The sequence below is a fragment of the Sander lucioperca genome, chromosome 8, assembly GCF_008315115.2.
Source record: "Sander lucioperca isolate FBNREF2018 chromosome 8, SLUC_FBN_1.2, whole genome shotgun sequence".
In the NCBI taxonomy this organism is placed as follows: domain Eukaryota; kingdom Metazoa; phylum Chordata; class Actinopteri; order Perciformes; family Percidae; genus Sander; species Sander lucioperca.
This window is the reverse complement of record NC_050180.1, coordinates 22105500-22123511: the sequence shown is the minus strand read 5'-3', so window position 1 is coordinate 22123511 and position 18012 is coordinate 22105500. Positions and strand designations below refer to the sequence as shown.

General features: G+C 39.2%; 1 protein-coding gene across 3 annotated transcripts; it reads left to right on the top strand.

The window, feature by feature from the left end:
• Positions 1-885: 885 nt before the first annotated feature.
• col28a2a (collagen, type XXVIII, alpha 2a) lies at positions 886-16994 on the top strand. Of its 3 annotated transcripts, none has more exons than XM_036004353.1 (36): positions 886-1169; positions 1355-1501; positions 1784-2358; positions 2911-2931; positions 3058-3117; positions 4125-4178; positions 5471-5515; positions 5610-5636; positions 5723-5767; positions 5891-5935; positions 6067-6120; positions 7355-7423; positions 7535-7603; positions 7776-7844; positions 9949-10017; positions 10583-10651; positions 10825-10893; positions 11205-11273; positions 11372-11443; positions 11637-11705; positions 11797-11868; positions 12104-12172; positions 12341-12409; positions 12495-12563; positions 12666-12734; positions 12822-12890; positions 13088-13156; positions 13398-13466; positions 13549-13629; positions 13757-13792; positions 13874-13910; positions 14649-15206; positions 15336-15661; positions 15755-16004; positions 16310-16495; positions 16579-16994. In XM_036004353.1, the coding sequence occupies exons 2-36, from the start codon at positions 1366-1368 to the stop codon at positions 16584-16586; spliced, it is 3723 nt and encodes a 1240-aa protein (XP_035860246.1). In that variant the 5' UTR covers positions 886-1169; positions 1355-1365; the 3' UTR covers positions 16587-16994. The 3 variants fall into 3 exon arrangements, with proteins under 3 accessions (XP_035860246.1, XP_035860247.1, XP_035860245.1); XM_036004354.1 differs by having other exon boundaries at positions 889-1169; positions 16307-16495; positions 16582-16994; XM_036004352.1 differs by having other exon boundaries at positions 890-1169; positions 16307-16495.
• Positions 16995-18012: the final 1018 nt, after the last annotated feature.

Here is an 18012-nt window from a genome sequence, read left to right as displayed (position 1 = left end):
ACACTCGCCTGAAATTACTACAATACAACTGGTTGATGCGAACATATATCACTCCAGAAAAACTTAACAGATATAACAGTGCTATACCTGATGTTTGTATTAAATGTGAGAAGGAAAAAGGCACATTTCACATTGTATTTGGCAATGTACAGAAATACAAAAATTCTGGCAAGAAATAAAACTATGTATTCAAAATATTTTACAGATTCAAATACCCTTAGCCCCACAGTTGTTTATATTGGGTCTATACCCAGATAATTTGAAGATTAAGAAATATCAACGAACATTTGTAGACTTAAGTGTGTTAATGGCAAAGAGAGTAGTAGCCCTCTCATGGAAAAACACCAGAAGTCCAAGTGTAAGCAGATGGTTGTCTGAGCTATCTACAACTCTCCCCTTGGAGAAAATTACATATACAATAAAACATCAACAACATAATTTTCACCAGATCTGGGACCCCTTCATTTGCTATGTATTGAGAACAGATTTGTCACATGTGATGGAAGAGCCTGGGGACATGTAAACAGTGGCACTTTGCAGTACCTAATATTACAGAAATATGTTTGTTTTATTCTTTTTTTCTATATAATTCATTGACCTGATTCCCGACCAAGATTTGGAACCACTTGAGAGTGTGGGGGTTGGGAGGGGGGGGGGGGGGTAGACATGTTTGTTCAAGACATGTAATTGCATTTCTTTGTATTTCTCTGTTATGTTGTGAAAACAATAAAAAGAATGTTGGTAAAAAAAAAAAAAAAAAGAAGACATATACACAATATGATAATTTTGTGGTATTTAAGAATGAGTTACCCCCTAGTAAATGCATACATCTACAGTTGATTGTACTTGCTTCAATGTTGCTTCACTGTTGCAAACATCCAAGTTCCCCTGCCCTGAGGGCAGAACGGGAGTCCTTGCAAGGCTCAGTGGGATCTGGTCTGTTAGTGCCTCCTTATAAAGGAGGAGTGAGTGTCTTGAGGTCTTTCATTCCTCAGAATGACTGACACTGCTGCTGTTGCTGCTGTTCAATTGATGAGCTAACTGGAGCTCCCTGTGCGCTCTGGTCCTTTGCTGTTCCTGCTACCTTTTTCAAGTCTGCATTTTGGGCTGCACTCAAAATACAACACTGAAATACTACAAATTGCAGCATTTCCAAAGGAGGTTGGACTGTAAGTTGATACTTTATGATTGATGATTGTTATTTTAAGGATATTATCCACTTTTAAAAGAAAATAATATTCATGAAACTGTTTTCTGATGCACAAACATTTCCAACCTGATTTGATGCAGAAACTACTTTTGTGGATAGTAAAATGGATCGATTTTGATTTGTTGTTGCCATTTTTCTCCAAAGTTGGGACAAAGATGTTCCCCTCCTCTACGTTGGTGTTGCTAGTAACAGCACTGACCAGCATCTGGGCCCAAGAGTTTTACGAAGAGAGGAAAACTAACATAAAATCCAGGTCCAAACCTTTGGCTGCAAATATTCATAAAGGACAAGGTAAGACAATGAAAGAAAATATTTTTATTCTCATACAAATTCTCATTTTGGTGCAAGAAATTTAACATGTTGCTACAGTGATATTCTAATGTATTGTTCATGTCTTACTCTGATTGTACTCATCTGCAGTTTTTCCCTGTGTGAAGACTGAAGAAACAAATGCATCATTTTGACATAAAGTTAAATCAAAATGTAATCAATTGCTTAGTGAGAGTAATAACACTTTAAAAACATGTTGCATTGCCAATAGAGAGTCCTTCATTATGTTCTGTGTTCACACTGCCATCCTAGACGAGGACTGTAGCTTGGAGCTCTCCTTCCTGTTGGACAGCTCCGAGAGCGCCAAGGACAATCATGAGCAGGAAAAGCAGTTTATCATGAACATGGTGGACAGACTCCAAGGGGTACAGCTGCAGACCGGCCGCAGCTTAAGCTTGAGGGTGGCTCTCCTGCAGTACAGCAGTCACGTTATCACAGAGCAAACCTTCAGAGACTGGAGGGGCACAGAGAACTTCAAGACCCGTATAGCTCCCATCATCTACATCGGGCATGGCACCTACACCACCTACGCCATCACCAACATGACCAAAATCTACCTGGAGGAATCCAGCCCCAGCAGCATCAAAGTAGCCATGCTGCTTACAGATGGTATTTCCCACCCGAGGAACCCTGACATTTTCTCTGCTGTCGCTGATGCGAAGAACCAGGGCATCAAATTCTTCACTTTGGGCATCACCCGGGCAGCCAACGAGCCAGCCAATGTAGCCCATCTCCGTCTGCTCGCCAGCTCCCCGGCCACCCGCTTCCTCCATAATTTACAGGACAAAGACATTGTTGAAAAAATCGTCCCTGAGATTGTGAGTATAATACCTTGTCTTTCAGCAGACACCACTGAGAAGTAAAGGGATGTGTTTGCTTTTAATAAGGATCTTTTCAGGGTTGACACATGGACAGGCCTGTTCAGGTATTCGTATAGACATGGAATGATGACAATGCTCTGGAGAAACAAATGAAAGAATGTCTGTGGCAGCTATGGATTTTAAGCTTTTTACACAGCTTTAAAAAAAACATTGTTTGACATCTGCATGAGCATATCCCCTAGGATTCCTAGAATGTATCTATACAGTAACATACACTGGCACTGCTATAACTCATTCTTAAATAACTTAAGTTGTTCTTAACATTGAAGTATTAAGGAATGTTATTTGTCTTTATCAGTTGCCTATACCTTTGGTTTCCCCAAACTACTGTTTGTATGAAGTAGTTTTATAGGCATCTATTGTGCCACATTAAAATATCATAACAAATCTGCCTCACTAAGCAATGACTGAACAAATCTAATAAGGGACTGCAATATTGTCAAAATTCATATTCTGTCAGATATTCATAAACGTTTGTTTTCTTTGCAGACCAGCTTGGCTGATGAAGGAGTAAGTAATATTACAATCAGACAGCTCATATGTGGAATCTTTTAAAATGTAATAATGTGTAATTAGGTGAGGGTGTATAGAATTACATTCATGACAGCTTAGCAATCATGTCTCTTTTTTCTAAAGTGCCCTCTGGCTCAGAGATGTGCTTGTGAGAAAGGAGAGAGGGGACCAAGCGGGCCTGCGGTGAGTGTTTAGCCTTAGTCTTTTGAAAATATCCCACAAACAAAAAGCAGTTTACTTTGAAGTGTCACAAGTGAGAAGAAAGGATACATGACATCTTATGCAGAGAAATCTAACATGCTCCTGATATTTTAGGGATGGTAATTGGGCAGTTTTGAACAATCAGGATAATGACTTGTTTTTTTCTCCTTAGTATTGCTTGCAGGCATTTGCACAAGCAGAGTAAGTGGATAGGTGGCCCTGCCCCACATTCTAAAAGCAAATCTATGGCAACAGGAAAATGAGATCAGAGACTCTGGTCTGCTATTCCTATATAAATATGTTTGTTGTGCCCATTCTCAGCCAGTTATTGTGCATTTCTCATGTAACATAAGATGTTCCCCATGGAAACCAAAGGCACCATTTAGAGCAACACTTTCCATTAAACTGGACCTTTGGTCACCATAAATCCACCATACAACTCCTACCATGGTCAGTTACGCAGGGATAGAGGGACTGCAGTATGGAGCACCAAATATTACACATGATTTCTGTGTGATGCTTGGAGATGACACCCACTCACACTAACAGACAGCTCATGTAATGTCAAGCTTTTCCAGCAATCTGGCAGATAACCATGTTGCTGACAGACAGCTTCATGGCTATTAACCAGGTGCTTTTTCTCAGAGAGATTCTTCAAATTCTTACACTTAGACAAGGAGGCATAATTGCTCTCATTAGTTTAATGGCCACAAACTAGTGCTTTCTGGTGGATAGCAATTGACACACGCTGTCCAGGTGCAGCTCAAGACAATGACCCCTGGCCCTGTGGACAAGACCCCTCATGCCCACCTTTGGCTTCAACTGTCATACAGCCCTCACATCCAGAAGCACATATATAACACACATTCAGACATCAGCCCAGTTACCTTTTTTCTCTGTCTGTCTCAACCAATTCCTGTCTATACACTTTCACTTTGCATAGACATGGTCAAGATAACCTTAATTACCCTGACTTTGTTTTGCTCCAGGGGAAAAAAGGTCGCTCCGGAGATGATGGAGCCCCAGGGCTTAGAGGGCAAAAGGTGTGTGCTTTTTGATGGCCTTCCTGAACTGGGTCATCCAGGGTCTGTACATTGTAAAGTGCTTGGTAAAACTTAAAACCTAGGCCTGGTTAATTATTATTTATGATGATCGTTCATATATTAGTAATTTGTAACATATGTATATTTTTAGTAATGACTTTAGTTCAATATTTGTATTTTATTTTTAAGATATTAAAGGTTTTGCTTATACAATAAAACATGACCTGTTTCACTGCACATGTAACTTTTTCATGAGGTCATGAAGAAGCCATCATCTGTATTATTACTAATGAATACATAATTTAGTCAGATAGTGATTTGTTCAATGGTTACGTATTAGGATGCACTCAAGAAACAAACAGTATAGTGCTCTTGAAGAAATAAAGCTACATATTCATACAAAACAAACTCCGCCACTCGTGTGCTATGAACTGACATTCTTATCTGCAATTACAAATAACAGTTAAGTTCATGCTTTGCAGTTGTTTGCCTCTTCATTATCAAGTACAGTAACACTAGTAACTTTTCTTCTTTCTTGTCACCCCTCTCCGCTGGAGTACCAAGCTATATGTACCACACCATGCTTTTATTTCTTTACTATCTTGGCTGTTGTACACAATTTATGTGTGTGTGAGTTAGTCAGTCAGCCTTGGCAGCCTGTATTAGCCTTCCTTTGCCCAATCAAATATAAGATTGATTTTAAGGTCCTTTTATTTGTTTTTGAAGTGCTACATGTTGTGGAACCTATTTATATTTCTCACCAACTCCGCCCCTATTCCACCTCCACACTTTTAATTTAACAGTGAATGAGCATTTGCCATTACTGCAGCAAGACTGTAGTCTACCTTTACATCCCTTCTATTGGCATTTTTAAAGTCTGCCCAATACCCACCTTTTACCTTAGTGTTTTTGTATTTTTAGCATTTTGTTTTAATATATGCTCTATATCGTAAATAATATTGACATGGTCATGAAATATGAATCTGTGGGAAATTATTATTATAGGACATTCATATTTAATAGTATAAGGAATATAGGAAAAATCATAAACCACTAATTTGTTCAACATCAGCTCATTATTTGACTCCAATTAATTTTATGTTTGTGGATTATATACACATTTATTTTGAAATGTGTTAACTTTTCAGTCCATTAATGTTAATACTGTAGGTGACACTGTTTCTCTTTATACCTGCAATATCAGTTTATTCTGTGTTAAGGTATTTACTTTGCAGTAGCTGTAACTCATATTCATTGTACATAATGAGTCAGTGTACTTTCTGTCATTTCAGGGTGAAGCAGGACTAAGTGGTCTACCTGGGCGAGAAGGTGCTGAGGTAAATGTCGCTATTCATGACCAAAATTAAGAGAATATTCATTATTGTCTCTGTAGTTTGTTCACACATAACATCCTGTTTATTTAATTTGTAGGGAAAACCAGGTTATAAAGGAGAGCAGGTATGTGGTTTAGATGAATGACAATGATAACATTATTTATTTTTGAATCAATGCAAGCCTGTGTAGTACTTGTATTTTCTACACAGGGTGAGAGGGGTGAGTGCGGCACTCCAGGAATCAAAGGAGACAGGGTAAAACAGTACTGTTGGCACTACACATGATGAATAATATGTTCCCAGTTTGATCATTCCTACTTACTGTACATACTGTGTTTGGTCTTATGGTCGTTCTCTTACCCGTGTGATGCACTTTAGGGTCCTGAGGGTTCAGTTGGAGCAAGAGGACTTAGAGGTTTACAAGTCAGTAATAATTTCAGTAGTAAAATATGCAATTTATGTGTTTATAGAGCTTTGATAGTTAACATGCACACACACTTAGTCAAACACATTATTCCTTTATTAATGGCTGTACCGATGTTGTTTCTGCCTAGGGGTTACCAGGACCACATGGAGACATTGGACCAGAGGGCCCTCAGGGAAAGCAGGTCAGCCCCTTTTGAACAACTTTTACTTACCTCATCGTGCACATCTGCTGTGACCTTTACATTTCCTTTTATGATTAGTTTAAACTAGAGGTTGGAGCTCTACCACCCCAGTCTTTAGTGTGCAGCACAGAGGCCTGTTTGTCTGGTAATAAAACCCTGTGTGAACACTTGGCAATGAGCCAAAATCTTCCCCATCATTACTGTTACTCACGAGTATAGGGATGAGCCATCAGCAAAAAGTCTCTCTACAGGTTCTCCTAATGTTCTCCTTGTATCCTGTTTCTAAATACAGACTAGGAAGTGCCTACAGCCAGTCAGCTTCTTCAACAAAGTCTGCAGTTAATAACATACGTGGATCAGTATATGCTTATGTCTCGCCATGTGAGGACATGATGTAGGAAGCATTTGCAAAGATTAACAGGACTCTTGGTGGTCCATATTTAGTATATGTCCCTTAAAATACCCCTGTGAGACACAAATACATATTTGAGTGTGAAGTTTTAAGTGTAGAGCAGTAGTGTGGTAGTGTGCACATCCCCACCGGTGAGGTGCAGGGCAAAAAGGGGCTGGATAGAACTGAAAAGAATGTTTTAAGTGTGCCTCTCACTCCACAGTCCTCACAATCAAATGAGCATGCCTGGAACAAGGACTGATAACTCTAAAGTTAATCATTCAGGTTAAATTCATATTAAATGCAGTAAAATGGTTAAGACAGGCACAATTATTATCTTTATGTCAGGCTCTGCATTTGTTTTCCCTTTAATCATTTAGAGCAAATGTTGTAACGAATCCAAACTTTGATGTACAGTAGAAAAGAACTTTCAGCAGTTCTTTGTTATTTTAAGACACTGTTGTTTGGGGTTTCTTGAACTTTGAGACATTGCTGAAGTTTAGCTCTTATCTGTCCTATCCTGCAGGGAGAGATTAAATATCTCACCCACTACCCTATTTACAGTACACACAACAGCTAAAGGATTTATTTTCAGCCTGAGGGAGCATCTAAACTGCATGTGTGCATTACATTTTGAGTTAGTACTTTTCAGGGGTGCAACGTAGTGTTTTTACACAATAAATGAAAGACATAAAATGTTTAAATAGAGGTTAAAAAGGCAGAAAAGTGATTTAAAAGGATGACACTAACTGGTTCAGAACTCATGTCCTTTTGCTATATTGATACATGATTTAAGCGCCAATGTACAGTGGTGTTAAGTATTTATTATGTTTGTGAACACAGGGTGAACGTGGCCCACCTGGCCCCTCAGGGATTCAGGGGGAGACTGGTATTGGACTTCCTGGACCAAAAGTAAATGTTATGAATTACCCTCTTATTTTGTTGTACTTTGGGATTGTTTATTTGCTATCTGCATTTCTTTGTGATTCTCTTATTGAATTAAGTTACTATATAAATCTGCAGGGTGACATGGGATTCCAGGGTCGACCAGGTCCTCCTGGTCCCCATGGAGTGGGCGAGCCCGGCCTTCCTGTAAGTTAAGAAAAAGTCTAGGCTATCCCAAAGTGTTGAATGTTTCTGTGTCTGTGATGTCCTTATTTGTTTCAGTGGCACATGTGATCTGTTGAGAAAGCCGACATACGTTACATACGTTGACCTGAGCACTGTTTGAGTGACATATTGTACACTTTGGCTTTGTTTACAGGGATCTCAAGGACCACAGGGTGTTCAAGGGGAAAAAGGACCCCATGGCGAAGGGTTTCCTGGACCAAAGGTATTATTTTGAGTCTATCATCAGAGAAGTAATCTAAACACTATAACACTGTCTAGGTCAAAGCTAGAACATACCAGTCTAACACACAAGTCTGAACACCTAAATAACACATGAGTTACATACAGATTAATTAAAATACAATGAGTCATTTGTTGATGAAGTAATGCTTAGAAAAATATTGATTAATGTTAAATTGTTGCAGAGAACTGTCTAGCCTTACTCATGCACTGTTAATGATTTGTAATCTATTGTATCGCAAGTCTAAATGGTTCAATGTGTGTGAACACATATATGAAGAGAGCTTGTCAACAGTGGTTTAGAAAGACACTAGCCAGGTGGAGATTTCAATCAAACAGAGAAGACTGAATGTACGGTTGCTCTGAGAGCTCAACACACTGCAAATTAAGAAAACAGATGCAAAATCGACAAAACACATGCAAATGAAGAAACATTAATTTGACGACACATGCCCATTATTGCAGATCAGCCTAGCTGTAGCCTTTTGCCTACTATTATATTATTTTAATCTTGCAATCACAATGTTAAAATAAGCCGAAAAATAACTTACATTTAAGGTGATTTTGTGTAGGTGAACCACAAACCATGGCAACAACAACTGTGTCCCGGCCGCGTGCATCACTTTTTATAACAGTTTCCGTTGTGTGTTCTTGCAGCATTTTTTCTAAATTCTGCAAAAAGGTAAAAATGTTTCTTTATTTACTTGTGTTGTGTCTATTTGCATATATTTTCTTAATTTGCAGTGCGTTGAGCTATCAGGGCTACCATATGAATATGATGTCAACCCTGATATCAATATAAAATAAGGGGCTGCAGATATTCTTTAATTGATCAGCAGAATGCAATTTCTAAACATATTTGCATGTTTAAAAGCAATTATAGATTATTACCACTTACCAGTAACTAATTGCTTTCATTTTGACCAGAACCAAAACCTGTGCATTAGCATTGCATAAATCAGTTGCTAGATCCTTACAAAAACGTAAGCTCTCATTAAATTATGTTAAGCGTGTAATGTGGAGTATTCTGCAGTTCATGGCATGCATCTGTCAAAACCAGATCTCACTCTGTTCCAACTCACTGACTCACAACTCAGGTGTTCACTGTGGTGTTACTACTCACTCTGTTGTTGATGTGTTAAGCCTGTGAAAAAAAACATTCCCCCTGTGCTGCAACATGCTGCACGATGGGACTTATGTTTTACAATAGACTCTGCAAATGCCCCATTCAAAATGAGACAGCTGGGATTCAGCAAAGTCTTTGGCAAGACATGCAAGACTGTGTGCAACGGTATATGGCTTACTGTATAAAATATGCATGGAGTTTATAATAAACATCAGCATGTCTTGCTGTGTAGCCGCACAGGTAAAACACCTAAGCATAATGAAGATAGATTAATGTATAATACCCAAGTAAGAGTAAAAAGAATTGCATCAATAGCCTCTCACAAGACAGAAAGTGTTGGTAAAATTGACAACAATAGAAGCATATTTATGTGGAGGATTTTTCTGTAAAGAAATCTAAGTACATATTTGTTAAAGAAAGCTCTTGGAAAGCGAGCACTGGAAATGTCCTCAAGCGACAACACATCTGTTTTACCTGTGCCAGACTTCCTAGCTATTATATATTTTATTCCTCTGCTGACTTCTACCTTGTAAAAGGGGATCAGCGTGCTTTTGTCAGAGGTGATCAAACCCTCTCTTCTTTACACACACACACACACACACACACACACACACACACACACACACACACACACACACACACATATATACAGTAAGTAAGTTAGTAGGTCTGCATGCATTTCATCATTACACTTGGATGTTGGGCTGCTCCCATCAGAAACCTCTTCACTTCATAATTCACTGGCACTGGAAAAAGTTAATTTAGTTAAGACGTGCCATGAAAAAAAAACAGTTTCATTCTTTGTGCGTAGGATCATTTTGTATTAATCACAAGAGGATAACAGGAGCCAACTTGCTCTTCTTCAATACTCTCTTTACTGAGAGCAATGCAGAATTGGCTGTGATCCAAAGGCAAGTGGCTGTGATGTAACTGACAGAGATAAACAGATTTTGTTCCACAGGGGGAACGGGGGCTCACTGGACCGAGAGGACCAAGGGGACAGCAGGGCGCAGGAATCAAAGGAGAAAGGGTGGGTCATGTCAGTCACTAGACTGAGTAAGGTGATTCTCGTGTTTCTTGGCTCGTTAGCGCTACCAGTTGATCGGTGGAATAGTGTGAAACAATTGACAGGAATGTGCATCACGCATGTGCATGTATTTGTGACAAAGCGGTGACCCACTCATAAAGAAACCTGCTCCATAGCACTACTAGAGGACAGGAAATTCCACAGGTTACCTTAAAATAATCAGGGATGTGTTTTCAGCCAAACATAAGTAAACATTTTTATTTATTTAATTGAGGTATGAAGATTACTGGGATTAAAGATTGCACTATACTGGAAAGGACCATTTATTATTTATTATTTATTTATTATTTATTTATATAATTTATGAATGAACTGAATTTTGAGTATTTCCCAAAATGGATAGACTCTATGCATAGGTTTCTCTTGAATGAAGTACCTCAAGTGTGACAGTCCTAGTATAAATTGTATTGAGGATCCAAGATTATGTATGTACCATATGCACACCTATGTTGTCAAGTGAGTCACTGGGAACTGATACTTTAGTATTAAACTGGTGTTTTACTTCCAGGGTGACATGGGGCCTCCAGGTTCTCCTGGGCCAACTGGACTGACAGGAGTGGGCATACAGGGAGAGAAGGTCAGCAAAATATCGTCAGCTATGTGTTCATAATGTTCCACATGATATATATATATATATATATATATATATATATATATATATATATATATATATATATATATATATATAGGCCTACATAGAGTAGTAGGACATTCTGCACATAAATCCATCTAATCTTTATTACTGCTCAGGGAATCGAGGGTCCAAGAGGTCCACCAGGCGTCAGAGGACATCCAGGAGAAGGTTTACCTGGACCGAAGGTTTGTCAAAACACCTGCTGTATGAAATGCAACGTTGCATCTGCTTGTGTGGTCAGAGAGAGCTGGCACCATGGTTAATACTGCCACCTCACACAGACAAGGCTTCCAGGTCAATCTAGCTTTACATTTCAATACTGTTCTGTCACTGGTGAAGCAGCACAAGAACATAACGTTTATATATTTTACAATATCAAAATATAAATGTGCAGCACAACAATAAACAGACAAAAAACATGCCAAAGTTCAGAACTTGCAGGTTTATGACATTTTTCTTATAATTACCTATGTCATTATGCTATTTCTATTTCTAGGGAGACCAAGGTTTACCAGGAGAGCAGGGGGCCACAGGAGAGAGAGGCATTGGTGAGCCTGGTCCAAAGGTAAACCAGTCACTTTGGTTCTGGTCTATGTTAGCATATGGGTGGTGCTAATGTACCGAATCCATCAAAAATCTAATAATACTATTGTACTGTTACAGGGAGACCCTGGGGCAGCTGGTTTGGGTGGCCTGCCTGGTCTTCCAGGAGAGGATGGAGCTCCAGGGCAGAAGGTAAATTGCATTATGCCAACTCTGTGGAAAACTTTCACTTTGTTTCCGAATTTCTTAGTAGTATCTGAACTCTACCTTCCTTCCCTTTGTCCGTTGGTTTACAATGAAAACAACACCGGATTATTTCCGGAATTAGAATTAATTGTCACATCCGAGGATTGCTTCATTGTTTCATCTACCTTTCCTCTCGTAGGGGGAGGCTGGTTTACCTGGTTTAAGAGGTCCTGAGGGAGCACAAGGAGTCGGCACTCAAGGGGAGAAGGTATGCTTTAGATTATACATCCTTGTGTTGTTCAGTGTTTATATGACAACAAATGTTAATCAGATAACGTGTGTGCTGTAATCCCTCCCAGGGTGACCAGGGTCTGAGGGGCATACGTGGGTTACATGGGCCTCCTGGGATCTCAGGACCCTCTGGACCAAAGGTAAGAATTAATGGATCAAGTATTTTATTGTGGCGTGATAGCTTTCATGATGATGTATTATAAGCAGCCTCCTTCTATTTATTGTATGATGAATACGTTACTGAAGGGGATTTAAGCCACATTAACCCAACCTTTGAATAGAGACAAGTCCCCTGCAGGTTGTCAGCAGTACAAGTATTGTTAAAATAAAGATATTAAGTGGATCTTAAGTCTCTTGCCAACTCTCATCTTTTAGGGTGAACGTGGGATACCAGGCCAGCAGGGGATGCCGGGGCAGCCAGGACGGTCCATATCAGGTCCAAAGGTAAATAAAAATTCATTCAATTCAAGTCTCTTAACACAGCTCTTGGCACCAAGGAAGACAAGTGTAGGCAGCAGCCAGAAGAACTGCCAGATAGTGTCTGATGTGATGTAATGCATCAAAAAGAAGTTGCCATAATTCATCACTATGACTTTGTTGTCTTGTCTCCAGGGTGATGTAGGCCCTGCTGGTCCCCCTGGTCCTATTGGGGAAACAGGCCATGGATTACCTGGTCCAAAGGTAAACACTGTAATTTATTTTTCAACCATATTTTTCTTTTTAGCATAATGTTGATGGTCTTCATCACTAAATTTTGTTTAACCAGGGTGATCGTGGTCATCCGGGTTCATCAGGTCCAGTTGGTCCAAAAGGCGAAGGCATCCCCGGCCCTGTGGTTTGTATCATCAACATTTAGCACACTTAGCACTAAAACTCTGTAACTAGTTAATCCTGTGCAAGTTAGCTTGTTCTAAACTAATTTATGTATTTATTTAAGGGTCCTCCAGGCCTGCCAGGCTTACCGGGCGAGCAGGGCCCAGAAGGAATAGGAATTCCTGGTCCCAAGGTTTGTGTCTACATGTTTTTTGTTTGTTTGTGTTTTTGCTTGTGTGTCTGTATTGGTATCAATTTGATGATGTCATGTATGTTTCAGGGTGATATTGGCTTCAGAGGATTGCCAGGTTTGCCCGGCCCCCCTGGAGAGGGCTTACAAGGACCACCTGTAAGAAAGATTATCTAACAAACATCTACTTATAATTAATATTCAAATCTGAATCATAGCTAATAACTACTCATAATAAACCTTTGACAATATTTAGGTTAGAAGTTGTCCTATGACTATTTACTATATTATGCAAGTTTGCAGTTTGTTTTTCATAGAAACCAGCCACCTGATTACTTTAAAATATTTATTTTAAGGGTAATGTTGGGAGGCCAGGAACTGCTGGTCCAACTGGACCTTCAGGAGTGGGTATTCAAGGCCCAAAGGTAAATGTCACCACTGTTTTACATAAGTTCTGTCTTTCAAGCACTTGCCAAACTCTTCTTAATCAGGACTATTTTGCATTTGTACTTTCTTGTCCACAGTAAGAGTGAAGCAATATAATGTACTGACATGTTACACAATAGAACTGCCTGACAAACTAGCTGCAGGACAAAAATAATTTATGATCTACCAAGAATATGGAAAGCTCCCAAATGATTCAGTAAATCTAAAATGTAATTTCAGGGTGAGCCAGGATCACAAGGTATGACTGGGCCTAGAGGGCCTCAAGGGGATGGATTTCCTGGAGCTAAGGTGGCAGATTTAAACATATGTTTTGAACATTTTATTGATATCTGATTAACTCTGACTGACAAATGGCTCTGTAATGTTACAGGGTGATCGTGGATCACAGGGTGAGAGGGGGATGAAAGGTATAAAAGGAGACATGGGAGACCCTGGAGATCCTGGTGCAGCAGTAAGAAATACAGATCTTATTCCTCACTCTCTCGAATTAATAATCAAACTGCCAGTGTTGAGTTTCAATTAAGCTATGCGCTGGCTTGAAACGGTAATATTATTTTAAAACTTTTCTCCAATCTCAGGGGAGGCCAGGATCAAAAGGAGACCCAGGCCTCACAGTAAGTTCATCAATTCAACTAATGTTTGAACATTCAATGATAGTGATTTTGTACTAATATAAATGTTCTCATATTTTTCAGAGAGAAGACATTATTAAACTGATCAAAGAAATCTGTGGTAAGAAGACTACAAGTCTAGTTCATTGGTATAACTGTTAATAAGTAGTATTAATGAATGTAGAGCCAAAGTATGAAAAAATATGAAAGGTGTTTTATTGTCAAATGTTTGGTTCCGATTCTGACATCATCATTTCTTTATAGCAGTAATAATTGAAGGCCACTTGGGGGCTATGGTAAAAACGGTTAACACATACTCTAACTTTACAAAATTTCTCTTGCATATATGTTGGCAAATAGTTGCCCATTTACGCATCCAGCAGACATGGAGCAACATTAGTATTCACTTGGATTGATGTTTATGTCGACCTGACAAATGTAGGCCAATATTTACTTTCCTAGAGATCAATAAAAATGTCTACAAATTCTGGAAAAAAATATCTTGAGCCGCTAAAGAGCTGCTTTAGCCATGTGTCTGTCTGCCTTTTGGTGCTGTGTAGGTTCATAGTGACTTTTTAAAGCTGCTTGATGTGACTGGAAATGATGAGAGTGGTGATAGTGAGCCAAAACAAGAACCTTGCCATAAAATCAAAACAATGACCTAAAAGATGTTAAAAGACTTGAGACTAGAGCTGAAGGGAGTTGCAGAGCCGGGTGATGATTCTCTGTGGGTTCATCACTGTGAGCAATCCCTTTCACATTACATATACAGTAGTAATTTGATCAATTGGCAGCATTAAAACTATCATTACCTAAACCAGAGTATAGGACAGTAGTGACAGTATTTCATTATTTTCAGGATGTGGCATCAAGTGCAAAGAAAGGCCAATGGAACTTGTGTTCGTCATCGACAGCTCAGAGAGTGTCGGCCCCGAGAACTTTGAAATCATCAAGGACTTTGTCACCAGGTTGGTGGACCGGACCACAGTCGGACGCAACGCCACCAGAATCGGACTGGTCCTCTACAGTCTGGATGTCCATTTGGAGTTTAATTTGGTTCGCCACATGAACAAACAAGACATTAAGCAGGCAATCAGAAAAATGCCTTACATGGGTGAGGGCACCTACACTGGCACCGCCATCAGAAAGGCAACTCAGGAGGCTTTCTTTAGCGCTCGGCCTGGAGTCAGGAAAGTAGCCATCGTCATCACCGATGGTCAAACTGACAAACGAGAGCCTGTCAAACTTGACATAGCTGTGAGGGAAGCTCACGCTGCAAACATTGAGATGTACGCCCTGGGGATCGTCAATTCTTCTGATCCTACGCAGGCTGAGTTCCTGCGAGAACTCAACCTCATTGCCTCGGACCCCGACAGCGAACACATGTACCTTATTGATGACTTCAACACTCTAACAGGTGATAATCATAGTCAGATGTTGTAAATATCATGCCTTCAGCAGTGTGTTCATTAAAATGCATAGCTATAATTGCTTTCAGCTGAGACGTTGCAAAGTGCCTTACTGATTTCTAAATTTCTTTTTTCAGCATTGGAGTCTCAACTCATCAGCCAGTTCTGTGAAGATGAAAATGGCGCCCTCATTTACAATCGAATTACAAACAGACTCTGGAACGGCAACAGTGGCAATGGTATAAATGGAAATAATGGACATGGGCGTGGTATTAATAGAAACAATGGACATGGAGAGAGTACCAATGGCTATGGCAATAATGGTTATGGAAACAATGGATATGGGAACACCGAAAATGTTCACAATTACCAAGAGGAAATCCAAATTCAGAGGCGCACCAACAGCCGAGGCCGTGGAGACACTTTCACGCTACCCATCAGTGCTGATCCACTCCCTGTTCAGGTCTGAAAACTCATTCGACATTGTTTTAATTTACGTATTCTGTTGTCATTTTCTTCAATGACAACGATGACTTATTTTGTGGTCTTACTGCAGGTGGTGGAAGACGATGAAGGTGAAGATTTAGACTTAAGAGCCCATGCGCGGGGCGGTAATACTGTAGCTACCGTAGCTGTGGTTAACAAAACAACATCTTTATCACCTGTGAGAGAAAGCTCTGTCTCTAATGAGGCCATCTTATCATCTTCTACGTCGTTATCCTCATCTGCAACATCTGTGTCAACACTGGGCTCAGCTTTAAACTCTAACCGGTTGCCGGCCGTGGTGAGTCCAGTCCTGCCTGAAGGTGAGTACTGCACTTCTGCTCAACTGGCCTTTTTCACAGAGGACACGTTGACGTGTCACAGTGCAAAAAGCACAGGTGTAAATAATAAAATTAATGATGGCTGAATTGTATTTAGCTGCTTTGGTTTCAGGGTCCTATGCAGCTGGCTCGCTGCCATAGAACTAAGCCATTTATTTTTTTAGTGCTTTTCCTATGACTACATCAAATAAGTCAAAATATATGTTGTGTAAAAAAAGGCCTATTCTCATTGAGTACATAAACATTTTTTGAAAAACATGCAGCTCACACCATTTCTTCTTCAGAAGCCCCTGTTGATCCCCGCTGTAACCTCAGCTTGGACCAAGGCACCTGCCGAGACTATAGCATTTACTGGTACTACGACAAGCAGGCCAATGCCTGTGCACAGTTTTGGTATGGAGGCTGTGATGGAAATGACAACCGTTACAAAACAGAGGATGAATGCAAGAAGACTTGCGTTCTATTCAGAACAGGTAACTTTTAAGAATTTTAACAGCAAATGTGCACATTCTCCTTTTATTTTTATTGTCTGAATATTATACCGTCTTGGACCCAGCAGGATGAAAGGAGAAGAAGACATCAGAAAGTGGACTACTGATTAGTTATTTTAATGTGATGCATTCTGTCAGTTGGGTTCAGAAAATAATTTCATGCACTTTTATAACACTTTTGTCCTCACACGCAAATAACAGTACTGAAAAATCATGATGAATTTAATCAAATTCTGAAAAATTACATGTTGCTGTTCACTGACTGACTGACTTAATTAAGATGAATTTCTACAAAAACAGACTTTATTACCTGAAAGAAATTGTATTGTGCTTGATAAACCAGAAGTTATCCTTTTATTCAAGGTTTGGCTGTCCTCGGTTTCATGAAACAACTATAATTAGAAATTGTATTACAATTTCAAATTAACCTGTAGATCATTCTTATACCTCTATGAGCCACGTGCCTTACGTACTTTGTGTTGATATTATGTACTGAAATATGCTGAGTACTTTTGTGTGTGTGTTCTATTTGTTTTTATTACAATGTGTCCGTTCGGATTATAACTGGCAGCTGTAATAGAGGGCCATTTTTGTCTGGGTACTACTTTCAGAGGTCTACTGCGATTGTCTAAACCTGTCTATTTGAGCAGTGTGTGTATATCTAAAATGTTTGTTTTTTTGTAATGAAATGTAAAATAATAGTGGCTTGTCTGTTTTGTGTATGTTCATTGAGGAAAATAACCAAATCACTATTACCGTTATAACCATCATCATCTGTCATCAATTAATTAAATGAATTGATTATGAACATTACCTAAATCTAACTTTAAAATTAAGTTTATTTTATTTTTAATTTAAAGTTTTCCTCTCACATAAATTGTTATATAATTATTAAGTATGTCCTATCTTTTTCTGTCATGTGGTTTTTTTTAACATCTTAATTGGTAGGTCTTTCTAGCACACCTGCCTTTAATAAAGCATAGAGCACTAATTAGGTGTCCCACTGGGGTGTAATGGCTGGCATGACTTTGGAGCGTTCCACTTCACAGTCATGGTGGGGGAGAAAGTCAACTTATTGAGTGGCAGATGTTTCACAAAGCAAAGGCCATTTTGAAGGTCACAAAACATGTCTCTATTAGGCTATATAAACTTTTTGTCTCCGTTTTGTAACAGCCGAGGTCTCTGAAACAGAGATAATTGGCTGGACTCTTTTTACAACCGACATTTTGTCACTGAAAAGAACCGGTGTAAAAAATAAAAAATAATGAGGTCTGAATTCCATTTAGCTGCTCTTGTACACGCTGTCTCACTGTCACAGCTTATTGAGACACTTGAATTGAAGAGAGCCATTATTATTAGTACACCTGTGCTTTTCCTACTATGACAATTCAAGATGTATGCTGTGAATGCTATTGACAAGACTATTAAATAAAAAGAATAAAATTAATGTAATTGATACATTTAGTTATTAAATTTCAAGGAATTTGAATAATATCGTA

Excerpts from the sequence above, each read along its gene's own strand:
- col28a2a (XM_036004352.1), top strand. The coding sequence starts at position 1,366 with ATGTTCCCCTCCTCTACGTTGGTGTTGCTAGTAACAGCACTGACCAGC. Across the intron at positions 5,768-5,890 it reads CAGGAATCAAAGGAGACAGG|GGTCCTGAGGGTTCAGTTGG; the intron begins GTAAAACAGTAC and ends GATGCACTTTAG. Across the intron at positions 11,706-11,796 it reads TCGGCACTCAAGGGGAGAAG|GGTGACCAGGGTCTGAGGGG; the intron begins GTATGCTTTAGA and ends AATCCCTCCCAG.